The sequence below is a fragment of the Chaetura pelagica genome, unplaced genomic scaffold (genome assembly GCF_000747805.2).
Source record: "Chaetura pelagica isolate M959 unplaced genomic scaffold, ChaPel_1.0 scaffold350, whole genome shotgun sequence".
NCBI lineage: Eukaryota > Metazoa > Chordata > Aves > Apodiformes > Apodidae > Chaetura > Chaetura pelagica.
This window is the reverse complement of record NW_009951818.1, coordinates 404,041-420,261: the sequence shown is the minus strand read 5'-3', so window position 1 is coordinate 420,261 and position 16,221 is coordinate 404,041. Positions and strand designations below refer to the sequence as shown.

Here is a 16,221-nt window from a genome sequence, read left to right as displayed (position 1 = left end):
CTGCTGAAGGGGCAGCAGGAGGAGAAAAGTTAGTTATTGCTGCACTCCAGAAATGAGATTACAAGCACTTCTGTAAGACTACCTTGGGGCAGGATGGGAAGGCTGTTTCATATCATACGGAAAGAATCTTCAGTTTTTACATAGTCTGACACTGAAGGTCTGGAGGAACTGATCTGCCATATATAATTTCTCATCACCTAGGTTAAGGTCTAATCATAGTCCTCAAGAGATCAGAATTCTGTCTTGCAGAGAGTACAAGACCTTGGTATCTGACCATTTTCATACCTGTGAGAGAGTGAGATGGTGGATGTTCACATCATTGGTATCCACTGAGTCTATGGTCTTTTCCCTTCAGCAGAAACATATTCTCAAGTTCATTAGAATCAAATCTAGAGGACAGTCTAGGGGAGAATAGGCTAAAGATGTCAGAAATTAGTTCTTTTCATATCACCTGATAAGTTTAATCAAGTCTGCTAGTGGCAGCAATAAACAGGAATAAACTTGTTGAGTGGGAAAATCTGCACTGTTTTGTCTAAGTTCTACACTGGTCCTCTCACTGGGGTGGGTGCTGGGGAGGAAAAGCTGAGGGGGAGGGCTTACAGCCTTCAGAGTTCTCTTTAACCTTCCTTAACGAAGCTTTCTCTGCCTCCTGATGTTCCTTTATTTCACCTTTCCATAAAAGGAATACATGTGTGACTGATATCTTGTCCTTCCAGGCATGCCCAAAGGTAACAGTAGAGGTAACTGAATTCAGTCACGTGCTAAAGCTCTGTGTGTGATTAGACAGGTAAGGCTCTTGCTGTGCCATGATGCAAAGTACCTTTAGCTGCTTCTCTTGAGGCAGGACTCTGGAGCTTACAAAGTCAGAGAAGCTGCAGGAGGTAGTCTGTTGTTGGCTGGAGAGTAGGGCAGTGAGGAGCAGCGTTGCTTTCTGGACAGCAGAAGCTACTCAGGGTGCGATGATCGCCTCTCTGATTGCTCTAACAGATTTGTGGGGGAGATAAGCCTTACATTGCCCCATCGGACCTTGAGCGGAAGCACCAGGATTTCAGAGAGTCGGCTGTGGGGCAGTTCCGCTCGGTGAAGAAGATGGGAGGGGAGGAGTTCTGTCGGCGCTACCAGGAACAGCTTGAAGTGGAAATCGACGAGATCTATGCAAACTTTGTGAAGCACAACGATGGCAAAAACATCTTTTATGCTGCGCGTACTCCTGCCACTCTATTTGCAGTCATGTTTGCCATGTATATAATCTCAGGACTGACTGGGTTTCTTGGTATGAACTCCATAGCTACCCTGTGTAATCTCGTGCTGGGGTTGGCTCTTATATCGTTTTGTACTTGGGCATATGTTAAATACTCTGGGGAATTCAGAGAAGTTGGAACAGCCATTGATCAGATCGCTGAAGCTATATGGGAACAGGTTGGTACCAGTTTTTTTTTAATGCAAAACCTTCCTTTCTTGAGCAGATATAACATTTTTTTGTTCAGTGCTGTGAATGAAAAGCTGGTCTAGACCTAACAGAGAATTATAGCACTGCCAAGGGGAAAATCAGTTCAGAAGTGTGACTGCTCCCTTCAGTAAGAGGTGCTGCACACCAAAAGTATTAAACAAGCTTAGAATATTATCAAGAAAGTGTTGTCTGAAGGCCTTACTAGGTGCTTGGATGATAAAGAGTGAAGGGACTCTTAAAAAATCTTGTTATTTTTTCAGAGCAAGGCATTCTGCTTTTAAAGGTAGCTTGCCCTTATGTGGTGGATAAAATGTCTCAGTTGCTGCAAGAAAAGGGAAAAGTGAAACACTGCTGCCTTCTCTCACCTCACCTGATGGTGTGACACTGGAGGGCTAACTAGACCTCAAAAAGAACTGGCTGATGACTTGCCGCATCTGCTAGAAGAGGATGTTCAGCACGTTTCTTCCTTCAGGAAGACTTGTGTTGTCAGTGACAACTTCCATTGGTACAACTGCTGTTGCAAGAAATACTTGCCAGGCAGACAAATTCCTGAAAGAAGAGATGACTTGAGTGTAAAAGTATGAAAGCTGGAGGAGAAAGCTTTCTGTACAGAGATTTTCCTGCCCAAATCCAGTTGACAGATGTGTCAGTAAAATCAATGCAGAGAATTCCTAACCAATGCTAACAAGTATTGTTTAGAGCATTCTGAATAGCTATGCCCAGTGCCAGCAGAAGGGAAACACTCTGGTGCTGCTGTTACTAAAGGTCTCACTGAACTTACCTGGGATGACATTAAAATGGATCCTCCCTAGGCACAAGCAGATAACTAATGGGAGCCTTTTTATACAGAGGCTGTCTTCTCCATTTGAAAGATGACTCAGTTCAAGGCTCATCATAGGCAGTGGTACACTAGACCTATGTGAGCAACCAGGTAAGGTTGATAGACTAGGGCAGGAAAAAGTGGATTCCAGTTAATGAGTAGGAACATTTGCATAAGGGTGCTAAATTTTGAGTTACACCCTTAACTAGTGATTAAAATTGAGGCTCTTCTCACTCTATCCCCGTATCCTCTTGCTTTGAAGCTTGGGGATGAAAAGCACTGCTAGGAAGCTGGAAGGTGTTGGTTCCATGTGTAGTAGTCACTGAGTTCAGCAGCTGCTGTAGGATACCTGTAGCACATAAGGCTTGATTTGCCTGCTGACCTTCTCTGGAAAGGGAAGAACTTGGCTTATGTTAGCAGAAGCTTGCCTTTTGTGGGCCAGGGAAAAGCAGTCTCCAAAAGAGCTTACTGGTGAGGTTGGTGCAGTTGTATGTCACCAATGATTGGCAAAGCACCTACAGGTGTCCCATCTGAGCCACTCTTGACTATATACCATGTTCTTGCTATGCATTTTTCTGAATTTGTGTTTCTTTTCCTTCCTTGCTTCAGAGGAATCCCAGGAAGGTGAGAAGTTACTGGCAATCAGTTACTTTTTCTGAACTTAACTTGTTTGGCTTTTTCTGCCGCCTTCTAAGAGTCATTTTTTCTAACAGCCAAATTCATGTTTTAGGTGTTTTCCAAACTCTTTGAAGTCCTTAGACACCGAACAATTCGCCGTGCGCTTACATCAGTGCCACGACAGCGACTCTCATCCAACAATAACAAGAAGAAAAACTAGCCAGTATTTTTAACTTTCTTTCTGTATCTGAAGTGTTCACACTTACACATGTAGGACAATAAGCTGGACCATCTGGGCCAGTCTGCATAAATGCTGTAACCATACCAGACTGATGCTGCATATAGGGTATGGAATTGCACATCCATCTTCTAGGAACTGTAAAGTGGTTTGAATTCAGTGAAATACTGCTGTATAGGAGGGACATCACTTGTGATCATAGCATGTGACTGATTTAATCTCATTACTATAGCAGTGAAATTAATTTCTCTTTCAGTTCATTCCAGTTCACATCAGACTTCATAATTTCTAAGCTTTTTCATTATTTCGAGTCTCATCTCTTTGTATGTTTTTATATTTTATTTTCCTTGGTTACCTCATTTTTTTGTTTCTTTTGCACGTTTCTCATTCCACAGGTGTTGAAGCCCATGAGTGATAATTTGATGGAGGATCACATGAGGCAGTCTGTAAAAAACTCTATCAAAGCAGGCCTGACCGAGCAGGTGTCTCACCATGCCAGACTAAAGACAGACTGACAATTCATCTTCTCTTCAACTCTGCCCTCTCATCCTAGACATGCTTGCTGTACCATGAGAACTCAGTAATAAAAAAAAAATAAAATAAACCAAAGTTTACAATCAACTGTAGAAGTAGTTTAGTGTGACTGGCTTCACAGATTGCTGCCATCACCTGGGAAGAGTTAAGTTTGTCAGTGCTCTGCTCTTAAGACAAGCTGGTGCCATGGAGAGCACTGGGGCTGGGAGGGCGTGCATCTGTTTTAAAGTAAAAAGTGTAAAGTCCTGGTGACCTGTGCACATGGGAGAGCTGGGGGGTGTTTTAAGGGGAAGTATCTTCCCCCAGCATTGGAGTCCATGCAGTCTCTGGCTTACAGCAGGAATTATCTGTCCTCTGCAGGCAGTAATTTCAGGGAAGTATAATGATCAGACCCATGTGATATGTACCCAGCTCCACAACAACCCCTCGCCACCTCTGACAAGTGTTTCTGTGTGTCAAGTTGGTGAAGCCATTAGAGCCACTACATTACAATATGTATCTTGCTTTATTGCCTTTTATACCAGTGTTACACAAATGCATGTATTGGTTCCTCACAATGCCGCCAGCAGAACTGACTTGTGAGGGAGGCAGTGGGTCAGAGCCTTTGGTGTCTTGCCTTCAACTTGCAGACCTGGTCCCGAGGGAGGTGCATATCAGAACTGAGCTGTCTTGTTTCTGCAGTTTAGCCTTCATGTATATAATGTTGCCATTAATTCTACTGGGGGAGAAATTCCATCCAAAAAATGTTGCCTACAGCTACCAAGCAATGAGTTAGGATTGTCTGTACAGTGTGTTTAGTTTTTATTTTTTAAGAAATCACAGATAGGGCATGTATATGAAATATAAATATATAAATACAATTTTGTATCAAAGTTTTGTAGTTTATGGCAAAACCTGGTTCTGTGGTAGCTAAGTGCAGTCCCTGTAAAGGAATGTTTGTGGCTCATGTAAATGTGTGAATGCATCAACAACTTAAAAGGTTTTTTTGATATATTTGTGATATTTACCGGCCTTGAGCACTGCAATCTCTCACCCCCTTGGGAAAATCAATGGGAATGTTTGTTGTGAAACTCTTGTCTTCTGTTGCATTTTAAAGTTATTTCCTGTAATTTATTTTCAGTACATGATTAAAATCAGTTGTGTATATATGAAATGAAATTTGTGTTTATTTTAAAAAGATGTTGAAGTATGTATTCTACTACATAAATTATGTTAAATACTTATCCTGGCAATTCTATGAACAAATTGTCTCTTGTACTTCATAGCTTTCTCTTGAAGCCAATATTCCTCTCACGCTTGTCTCTAAGGGATGACACCTGTCTAGCTCAAATCCCCTCCCTGTACAGAAGAACTTCCTGGTATTCTGAAGCACGCTTCTTGCTTGGTGGAGTTGCTTGTTGGCCTCTGCCCTACACTGGCTGTCATTCTGAAAGCCCATTACAGACTGTTTTCGCTCATGACTAAATCAGCATCAATGAATGCATTCACAGGTGTGTGGAGTGTAAAGGAAGCTAAATAATTTAACTGCAGCTGGAAATGACTGTGTGCAATAGCTGGTTTTGTATTCCTAATTGGTAACGAATTCCATCAACGTTTGAGCTTCATGAGTCTCCTGAGTGAGAGAAATCATTTGTCTAAAGCAATTGCACTGTGACTTTTGTACCATAAAGGACTGAGGGGGAGAGGTGGTTACCTGCCCTCTGGAGGTGAGGGCTCAGCTTCAGGTGAATGATGCTGAAGAAGAGGTAGGAATGTTGCATTTTATGATACCTTCTCTCAAACTGTATAGATTAAATAATGTTATTTAAACAATCTCATGCTTTGGTGATGAATCTCTTTATCAGTCAATGACTTAGTGTCATATAGGGAGCTTGGAGGAACATGTTTGCCTTTGTTTCTTGCATTCTCCGGGCAGGTATGAGTCAGGTTTGAGGATGTGCCATGCCCAGCTTGCCCTGCAGTGATGTTGAGAGCAGAACTCTGTCTAGAATGTGGACAGCGAAGCTGGAAGGCTTTATACAGACCCTTGCTAGTAGAGGACTGAAACAGGGTGCACAGGGAGGAATGTTCCTGAACACTCTGTCAAGAAGTTGCAGAGTGAATGCAAAAACCCCCCCAACTTCATAGGAGAGGTGAAAGGAAAAAGGAGAGGCCGAGGTGATTTTTTGGGAGGAGCAAAGTGGGAAACATGATTAAAGGGATAAATGGGGCTGGTTATGTGGTTGGTATCAGGTTGCTGGTGAGTGTTCTCTGGTCATGTCTTGTTTTCTCTATTAACTCCATTTCTTACGCTGTTTATGGGAGAGAGGATGCTATTCTGTGTTCCCCATTCAACTGGAGTGGGATCTCAGGTCACAGGGGCTGCATGTTTGGAGTGCCAGCAACTGCAGGGTGAAATTGCATGTCCGTGTTAACAATATTGAGCCAGATGTAGCCAGCAAGTAGGGGCCTGGGAGCCAGGTATTAAAAGCGGCCCTCAGCCAGGACTGAATAGGCATCTAATTCTGCTTGAGGCAGCTAGAGGGACCCCAAGGCTCAGGCTGTACCTGTTGGAGCGTCTGGGCCTCCCTCTGTGTGTGTGCCTCCCTCTATGGGAGGCAACTAGAAACGAGACTCCAAGAGCCAGTTACAGGATAAACTATTCAAAGGCTGGTTAGGTGGAGACCATCCACTATGTGTGTGTGCCAGGGCAGGCTGAACCAGCAGCTGGAATGGGGCTGTGGGCCATATCCACATGCCAGCTCCTGGATCAGACTGGTGAGCCTGTGGCCAGCTACTTAGTGAACTGAGCCTCCTTGCCCAGTTACTGGAGGGACTGCAGCTGTAGGTATGCTTCTTTATTTCCCACCAACAGACCCTCATCCTGATCAACTGGACAGTGACAGGATACTGGATATTGGTGCTGGTTGTGCTAGTGCTCAGTGTTGACCGGTATGGGTGCTGTGAGCATGGGTTGTGTGTGTGCCTACTGGGACAGCTGGCTCAGCCTTGCTGCTGATGGCACATGGGAGCACAAAGCTGCAGCAACCTCACCTCTACTAGGCAGCCCCTTAGTTTTCTTAGTAAAATAAGGTGAATATTTTTCAGCTTTTGCTTATGTCAAGAACATCAGCATCGTGCACAGGAACAGAGGAACTTCCCAAGTGGAAAACAAGGGGGCATAAAAATGCACTTCTTCTACCCAGGGCTTGTCTGCTCAGGATTCAGAAAAGGAGCCCCAAGAACTGTTCCAGTTCTCTGCATACTGGTGGTGTACTGAGGTCTTGCTTTCCCCCATACTCCCTAAGAAGTAAAAGCCAATTAAAGTATTGGAACTTCTCCCAGAGCAGCAGTGTATCTCTGGCCAGCTCTTGCCTCAAAAAGGATACAGAGCTAGGCAGGAAAGCTACAGGGAAGATAACTAGGGCTGGCAAAGTACAACAAAATGCTAGGGAGACAGGGAAAATGTAACAAGCTACAGCATCAGAAAGGTGTAGAAGGTAGTAAGATACTTGGTTTGTTTTTTTTTTTTACTTCAGGAAATGCTGATTAAAATGTTATTTCCCCAGTTGGTATCAAGTTAATGAGGCATTCTTCCTCACAAGTGCCTGCTCAAGTCCCTCTGTTCCTTGGGAGGGAAAACAATCATCCAGACCAACATGTGATGTTATTTCTGGCTCCAGAAATAGAACCATAGAATAGTTTGGGATGGAAGGGACCTTAAAGATCACCTAGTTCAAACCCCCTGCCATGAGCAGGGACACCTCCAGCTAGATTAGGTTGCTCAGAGCCCCATCCAGCCTGGCTGTGAACACTTCCAAGGATGGGGCATCCACAACTTCCCTGGGCAACCTGTGCCAGTGTCTCACCACCCTCACCCATTAGAATTTCTTCCTACTGTCTAACCTAAATCTCCCCTCTTCCAGATTTAATCCATTACCTTTTGTCCTCTTGCTACAAGCCCTTGTAAGAAGTCCCTCCCTAGCTTTCCTGTAAGCCTCCTCCAGATACTGGAAGGCTGCTATGAGGTCTACCCAGAACCTTCTCTTCTCCAGAAAGGCATACATAACAAGAAATTTCTGGTTATTTTGTACCTGAATTTTCTTAAAGCAGGCTAGGGTCAGGCCAAGGGTTTTTTCTGTATATGGCTGATCCTTACAAGCCAAGTTAATGAAACTTACATCAGGTTGCATAATGCAGCAATAAACAAAGGGGCGGAGAGCAGGAAGCCCTGTTACTTATGAACCTAGATATACTGCGTGTCCAGTATTTTTTTGACTGTGCCAGCCCAGTATGGCAGTACCTCAAAACTCCCTGCTTGCTACTATTTTGGGTTAAAGTTAATTAAGCACAGGTTATGGTAAAACTTCCTTTTTTCTTTAATTGAAAAACATGGGCAGGAGTAAACATATTATTTACACAAGGTCCCAAGTGCAGCTCAACTCGAGAACGTATGATCTGCCATACAATAAAAGGATGTGGGTCCAAAACAGAATGATGGAGGCTACTAAATAGTACAACTCCTGGTAAACACAGAACTTCAGATGAGATCAGCAACTGAAACAAAAGAAAATGAGAGAATGTTAAGTATGCACCAAGTGTGCTGAGAGTCACAGCCCAGCAGTTCCAGCACACACACTGCCATTCCCAGGTTCTTGGCCAGAGGAAACCAAGATGGGGCTTGGGAAGCAGGCATGGCAAAACGAAGCGTCTGGCATTTATCTTTCAGATGCAGTATCATAGAATCATAGAATCTTAGGGGCTGGAAGGGACCTCGAGAGATCATCTAGTCCAACCCCCCTGCCAGAGCAGGGTCACCTAGAGTACATCACACAGGAACTCATCCAGGTGGGTTTTGAATGTCTCCAGTGAGGGAGACTCCACAACCTCCCTGGGCAGTCTGTTCCAGTGCTCTGTCACTCTTACAGTAAAAAAATTTTTTCGGATATTCACCTTGAACTTCCTATGCTCCAATTTACACCCATTACCCCTTGTCCTATCACTGGTCATCACTGAGAAAAGCCTAACTCCATCTCCCTGACACTCACCCCTTACATATTTGTAAACATTGATGAGGTCACCCCTCAGTCTCCTTTTCTCCAAGCTAAAGAGACCCAGCTCCCTCAGCCTTTCCTCATAAGGGAGATGTTCCACTCCCTTAATCATCTTCGTAGCTCTGCGCTGGACTCTTTCGAGCAGTTCCCTGTCCTTTTTGAACTGAGGGGCCCAGAACTGGACACAATACTCCAGATGTGGCCTCACCAATGCAGAATAGAGAGGGAGGAGAACCTCTCTTGACCTACTAACCACACCCTTTCTAATGCACCCCAGGATGCCATTGGCCTTCTTGGCCACAAGGGCACATTGCTGGCTCATGGTCATCCTCCTGTCTACCAGGACCCCCAGGTCTCTTTCACCTACACTACTCTCCAGCAGTTCAGCCCCCAACCTGTACTGGGACATGGTGTTGTTCTTCCCCAAATGTAAAACTCTGCACTTCCCCTTGTTGAATTTCATCATGTTTCTCCCCGCCCAACTCTCCAACCTATCTAAGTCTCAGTATGCCAGTTCCCAAGGGGCAGAGGACAGCAGCCTCACTGGGGCCAGCCAGCACTCACCATTCATGGGCATCTCATCGATCTGGGTGGAGTAGTACTGCTCAATGTCCCGCAGGATGCGGATGTTATCGTTCTTCACAAAGTTGATCGCTACCCCTTTTCGGCCGTATCTGCCTGACCGGCCAATTCTGTGGAGGCAAAAGGAATGAGAACATGGCAGCCACCTCGCCCAAGAGTAACCCAGCCATGCTGCCCCATGTGAAGGCCAAGCTTACCTGTGTATGTAGAGTTCTCTGTTGTTGGGCAAGTCGTAGTTAATGATCAGGGACACCTGAGGCACATCCAGGCCTCTAGCCCAAACATCTGTTGAAATAAGGACTCGGCTGCAAAGGGAAAGGGACAGTTAAAGCTGCTGCACCCCACTGAGGTGGGCACGAGAGCTGAGAAGTTGTATCCGGCAGAGGGCATCCCCTGCTATTCTGTGCTCCTCCCTCCCCACAGCACACTGGCAGAATCCACACTTCTGCTGCAAGGAAGGCTTGTTCCATGCAGCATCACTAAATTTCAGTGAAGACAGATAGTGCCAAGACAGCTTTGATCTTTCGAAAAAAAGTTTAAAATACAGGACAGAGCACAAATATTTTTTTCCTTAACTTATTTTAAATGCAGCCCAACCTCTTCAGCAAAATAAAACAGACCAATTCTATGCCTTGTAAGTATGATCTCTCCTTGGAAAGTGGCAGTCTCCCAAGCCTGTGACACCAAAGGGGGACAGACAGAAATCAGCTATTCCTAATTTGAGCTGAACCAGGCCTTCAGAGGAGAGGTTTTATGGGTTTTTAAGGCTGCTTCCCTCCAGATCCTAGAAAAAAATCCTGCCCTGAGGTAGCAATGATGTAAGCAACACTGTTTAAGGCATTTACCTTGCACCAGATCTGAACTCTTTCATAATGGACTCTCTCTCCTTCTGTGGCATGTCCCCATGCATGGATGAAACGGTGAAGTTGGCTTCTCTCATCTTCTCTGTGAGCCAGTCTACCTGTGCATACAGCCAAGCAACCTGGGTTAGCTCTCTGCTCTGGACAGCCAAACCTACTAGGTGTGCTTGGAGAATGCTTGCAGGGACATGCACACATCATTTATGCATGGATGAAACTGTGAAGCTGGCTTCTCTCATCTTCTCTGTGAGCCAGTCTACCTGTGCATACAGCCAAGCAACCTGGGTTAGCTCTCTGCTCTGGACAGCTAAACCTACTAGGTGTGCTTGGAGAATGCTTGCAGGGACATGCACACATCATTTATGCATGGATGAAACTGTGAAGTTGGCTTCTCTCATCTTCTCTGTGAGCCAGTCTACCTGTGCATACAGCCAAGCAACCTGGGTTAGCTCTCTGCTCTGGACAGCTAAACCTACTAGGTGTGCTTGGAGAATGCTTGCAGGGACATGCACACATCATTTATGCATGGATGAAAAGTATATATTCTTCTCAAAGCATCCATGAGCCTTGAAAGGAAAGAAATTAAGGTAATTTACTCTAAGTGTGGGTTTGTTTTGGGGATTAGCAGCACATTCTTAACTAGTAAGTTCTGCTTCTCTAAAAAGTCAAGTATAGTAGGTCTTTCTATAACCAATTCTTTACACTAGGCACATCTTAAAGACAAATGTTTTGCGTCTCTTCTGACTAAACTATTTCCAAACAGGAAACAACCAGACCTGTTAGCTGGGTTTGTCCTAGCACTCTCCTCTCTGAAGGAGAGCAACAAGCCTTTTGGATGGCTGCTGTACCTTTCTCTTGGTGTTACAGAAGATGACAGCCTGGGTGATTGTGAGTGTGTCGTAGAGATCGCACAAGGTGTCAAACTTCCACTCTTCCCTCTCCACAGCCACGAAAAACTGCTTGATGCCTTCGAGGGTCAACTCATCACTGTATAGATATCACAAGTACATGAATACATACAATTAGTTCAAGAAGGGCTGGGTGTGCTTCAGCAGAGAACAACCTCTGCCCTGTGTGCTGTGGGTTGCTGGGTCTATACACAAGTCCAAGTTGTTTGAAAACAACTAGAGAGGTCTGCTCTAAGACAGCTTCAATTCTCACTCTGTTTACATTCAAGCTTCTTGACAAGAGAGACGGAAGAAAGTTAAATGGGGCAGTGTAAGAAATCATGAAAGAGTGAGGCTCCTCCAGTCAGGTTGCCTACACTTACTCCTTTTGACTCCTGAGGGACTTCCAGTGCATGAGGAGCTGTGACACATCAGACTTAAGCTATGCCAAGATCATTCAGGATTAGTCAAAGCTAGTGGGAAAGGCCAACAAAAATCCTCTGGAGGAGCACAGAAATTGAGTAGCTGTGGAAAATGGATTGCCAGAAGAAACTGCTATACATGGGGAGGATGAGAGTGCAGGGGACAGTCAGGCTGAGTAGCAGCAAACAGAACTGGACAAGGATAAAGTCAGGGAGATGAGCTGGTCTCCACTGGAAAAAAAGGACATGAGGATGTCTTCAAACATCTATACAAACTGCAATGGTGAGAAGGAATGTGACACAGACTGCATATTTACATCAGATAATACTGTGAACTGCCCAGGGCTGGACCAACTCCAAGAGCTCCTGTTCTTTCCAGGGAAACTCACTCACCGTTTAACCAAGATGCGAATGGGGTCTGTCATGAATTTGTTGGTCATTTCCAGAATTTCATGAGGCAAAGTGGCACTGATCAGAACCACCTGTGTAGCTGGAGGCAAGTATCTGTACACATCATAGATCTGCTCCTTAAAACCTGAAAAGCAAATCAAGTGGCACAGAACAGTTACCACACCTTTCTCCCAAATATCTTCTCTTCCACTATTTAATTTGGAATTCACTAATGGGCCTAAGCTGTGACAAACATTAACGATGTAATGAATCAGTAACACAAAGCCAGTGTCACATATTGCTCAACTTTTCCTCATTTTCCCAAACCCATCACAATGTGGCCATGGGATACAGTCAATTATGAAGGGCAGCGCTCAAGAATAGGTAACTATTGAAAAAAAGACTACACCTTAATGAGACAAGACATATTCAGTCATTTAACCGACTACAGTCTACAGCTGTCTAACTTTGACAAAACCAATTGCTTTTGAAGGAGAACTGCCAACTGGAACACTCTGGAATCTCAAAGAGGTGAGAGGAAAGGAAGGGAGACAAATATTTTACCTTTATTGAGCATTTCATCTGCTTCATCCAAAACCAGCATTTTGATCGCACGAGTCCTTAAACTTCGACGACGAATCATATCTGTAATATTTTGCTTATGATGAGAAGGCTCTGAAAGCAACTGAGCCTACACTGAGCTCATGCTCCCAGCCACTGTCAGGGCATTCTGGTGGAGGAAGGACAGGCACCTTCCCTGTTGCAAACAGAGACTCGTGTCTGGTGATGGAGGGTACATCTAAGGGCCACAGCATGCCCAGGGCACCCGAGGGTAATGTCTCTGCAGCCTGGCTAAGGCAGCACTGACTGTAGGGAAGCTTTGTCTAAGCTGTGGGTTGCTATTTACTAACTGCACAGGAACAGTGACCCAGTCTCCCAAAGTAATTGCAGCTGGATGTGAGAAGTGCGAAACACTACATACATTTTTAATGAACAGATGGGTCAAACCCCCATCCTGTGTTCACAGAGAACATGGCTTTGTGTAACCCCTCAATACTGCAATTAAAAATTATTTGCTATTAAGAGTGCTGCTCAAAGCCAGCTCAGTTCAGCAGCTGCTAATTTTTTGGGGTTTTTTTGCTCGTGAAGCTCTATGTACTCCCACTTACTCTCTCTCTTACTTATGTAAGAGAGTGCTGCCTGTTTCTCAGAGATCCAGAATCTGTGAGCTTGAAGGTTAACACTATCGCTGTAATAACTGCCATGAACAGTAAGTACAAAAATCTTCATTCTGTGAAGGCAGAAAGTTCCAGCTGCAAGTGCACCTGACACAATAGAGAGCGATGGCCAGTGCACAGAAAATGTGGACCTAACTTTGAGAGGCGGACAGACCCAGCTCCTATCTCCTCCAAGATTTTTTAAGTATCTCCTGGGACTGTACTATTTTCTGCTTTAAAAATACTCTTCACTCCCATGACACCATTCAGAGAAACATTTTGACAATTAAAAGATACATGTAAACAGAGAAAGTCCAAATACTGTATCTGTTGATTTCTCTCTAGTCTTTTCCAGCTATTAGTACAGTGAGCTGTTACCTTGCTATACGTCAGGTTCACATTACCTCAACACTCACAATCTAAGTAATTTTCATGCTATTTCGAATCTAAGCGCACAAAAGCTGCAGGAGGTTCCCATGGCTCCAGGCAGGTCTGAGCCTGAAAGCCATGGAGCCTCCTCTCATCTCCTTACCAAACACACGGCCTGGGGTGCCAGCAACAACATGCTGCCCATAATCCAGTTTCCGGATATCTTCACCCACGCTGGTCCCCCCGATGCAGGCGTGACACTGGACATTCATGTAGTCGCCCAGAGCGAGGAGACCCTGTGTTGATGCAAAGGAATGGCTTAATGAACTGAGCTCTCATGAAGCTTGTATTTGTGAAGAGATACAGGTCTCCACAACCAAACGGAGTTCCCCAGGGATGACAGCTGCTTTCAAGGTGCTGTCCTGAAACGTTCAGTTAAGAAAGTGTAAATCCTTACAGCACTAGCCAGTCTGGTCATATGCAAGAACGGTTATAATGCAGATGGGCAAAACAGCCCTTTATCAGAATTTCTTCTTCATTTCAGGAAGAGAAAGAAAAAGCAGTGCCTTGAGCTCTGCTGGGGATCACCTGAAAATCGGCCCCAGGCCTTGAGAGTACTTTAGAGATGGCAATTTAACTGTTCCTACCTTCTGAATCTGTACAGCCAGCTCCCGAGTTGGTGCCAAGATCAACGCCTGGGTCTCGCGAACCTGATTAAAACAGGTGATCACAGGGCAGGTATCAGCCAAGCAGAACAGATTTTAGATCCCACAGTACTCTGAAATGCCACCTCTGAAGGACTAATCCTAGCATTTTGTGCTAAAACCTAGTGTTTGCAAGGGTCAGCACACCTGGAAAACTGCTCTCACACAGAGCATTTAGACAGCAACAGCGTGTTAACGAAGCTACTTTTGACACAACAGTGCTTAGGCTGTTCTTTGGTAATTCACTTTTCATTCTGACCTAATTTTGGAAAACAATTATGAAAGTCTGTATTTTTACTGCAAAAGAACATGAACAAATTCAAACCACTTACATTTCATATATGTTCAGTTCAGATAACAACCTTGCATTGCACGAGGATTCCCAGAAAACATTCTGAAGTGTCATGTCTGAACACTTTGAGTACTTTACAGGAACAGAGCACAAATGTGACCTTTTCACTTAGAACGTGCAACTTTTACTTTTATGTCCCCAGGCAGTGACAGGGGAATAAAAATCTCAGCTTTTTTTAACAGGGTACTGGCTCACAGAAAATCATTATTTTATTCAACAGCATCTACACATTCAAGATCTATTTAAAAAACAATTGGATGGCTGCAATCCCCCTGGCTAGAACAAAAGCAAACATCTGTCAGTTAAAAATCTAGGTCTGATTCTGTGCAATATATGCCAACTGTTCAGAAGGGTTTCTAATGCTGTTAGACAGTTTGAAGACAATTCTACTTGCTGAGAGATTAATTTAGCCCTCTGTTAGTATGTGCAAGAGGTCAGCTGTTAAAGCCAACTTTGTAATTACAAGACTTCATTTGAACTTATTTTGCCAAGGTGGGTTTGATAGGCGAGCTCCTACAGAATAAGAGACTGGTGAAATTTTCATTCAGTAATTGTCTTAAGTTCACCATAGTTACAAGACTTCAATGTGAAGTTTAATTTATTTACTCTAAACCTGAACACTTTTATGATGAAAACTATGCCAAGTTATTTAAAAAACATTTTTACCGTGTGCTATTAAATTACCTGTATATCCAGGCACTGCAGAACAGATATGGAGAATGTTGCTGTCTTCCCTGTTCCTGACTGTGACCTGAGAAACAAATGTTTGGTGAAAACTCTGGATGTCTGGACAAACAATACAATTTCAGTATCTTCCACTGTTCTTTACCCCTCCTTCGCTGCAAAAAAAGCCAATATTGACAACAGTGTATCTGACAAAAGTTTTGTTACAATCGCAGCCTGATCTGCAGAAAAGCAGCTTTGAGAACTGCAACATCAGTGCCAGTGAGCTCTGCTGCAGGCTCCCCAGTTCTGGCGTGTTTACTCCTATATCACACCAGTGTTTTCACTTCTTGCAATTTACTGCACCTGATTTTGTTTTTCTCCACTAAATAATAGTAGATAAGCTAACAACATGTGGAGGTCTAGGAATTCCTGCTAGCAACCTAGAGATTACTTTTTCCAGTGGGATCGATATTCTCCTTTGTCTCTAGAGAGATAATAGACTTCCTCCTGCTTTTTCTCTTGATCGAGTTGTCGACAATGCTTTTCTGGGTTTGCCAGAAAACCCGTCCAAGAGTTTCAGAACGCTGCTCATTGAAAACACGGGATCTCAGCCGAGTCTCTACTGATTTCAGTGACATACTGAAAGCTAATCAACTTGGACACACTAACAACTGTGAGGACGGCAGTCCATGTGCAAGCCAGAATGTAGTCGCCCAGAGCGAGGAGACCCTTCTGAATCTGTACAGCCAGCTCCCGAGTCGGTGCCAAGATCAGCGCCTGGGTCTCACGAACCTGTATATCCAGGCACTGCAGAACTGATATGGAGAATGTTGCTGTCTTCCCTGTTCCTGATTGTGACTGGGCGATCACGTCTCTCCCCTTGATGATCTGCCTGATGGCTCTCTGCTGGATGGCCGACGGCTTCTCAAAACCGTAGGCGTAGATGCCGCGCAGCAGGTCCTCCCGCAGCCCCACGGTGTCGAAGGTGGGCGTCACGTCCACCTCCTCGCTCGTCTCGAACTCCACCTTGGTCATGTCCTCCTCCTTCATCAGCCGCTTGCGGGGCGGCCCCCGCCTGG

At 44.6% G+C, this 16,221-nt stretch overlaps 2 protein-coding genes across 3 annotated transcripts in view; one reads left to right on the top strand and one right to left on the bottom strand.

Moving 5' to 3' along the window:
- Positions 1–3,020, top strand: part of ATL2 (atlastin GTPase 2) — a 20,444-nt gene extending 17,424 nt beyond the window's left edge. The window contains exons 11-12 of the mRNA XM_010008482.1: positions 988–1,419; positions 2,880–3,020. Coding sequence (XP_010006784.1) covers positions 988–1,419; positions 2,880–3,020 — 573 coding nt within the window. The remainder of the gene's footprint in view (positions 1–987; positions 1,420–2,879) is intronic.
- A 4,974-nt stretch (positions 3,021–7,994) lies between these two features.
- EIF4A3 (eukaryotic translation initiation factor 4A3) lies at positions 7,995–16,211 on the bottom strand. Of its 2 annotated transcripts, XM_010008471.1 has the most exons (10): positions 15,920–16,211; positions 14,068–14,115; positions 13,584–13,716; positions 12,399–12,479; positions 11,838–11,979; positions 10,984–11,122; positions 10,121–10,236; positions 9,473–9,580; positions 9,258–9,385; positions 7,995–8,196 (listed from the first exon to the last, which is right to left on the bottom strand). In XM_010008471.1, exons 1-10 carry the CDS (start codon positions 16,190–16,192, stop codon positions 8,180–8,182), a joined length of 1,185 nt encoding a protein of 394 aa, XP_010006773.1. In that variant the 5' UTR covers positions 16,193–16,211; the 3' UTR covers positions 7,995–8,179. The 2 variants fall into 2 exon arrangements, with proteins under 2 accessions (XP_010006773.1, XP_010006766.1); XM_010008464.1 differs by lacking the exon at positions 14,068–14,115 and having other exon boundaries at positions 13,584–13,692; positions 15,848–16,203.
- Between the last annotated feature and the right edge of the window lie 10 nt (positions 16,212–16,221).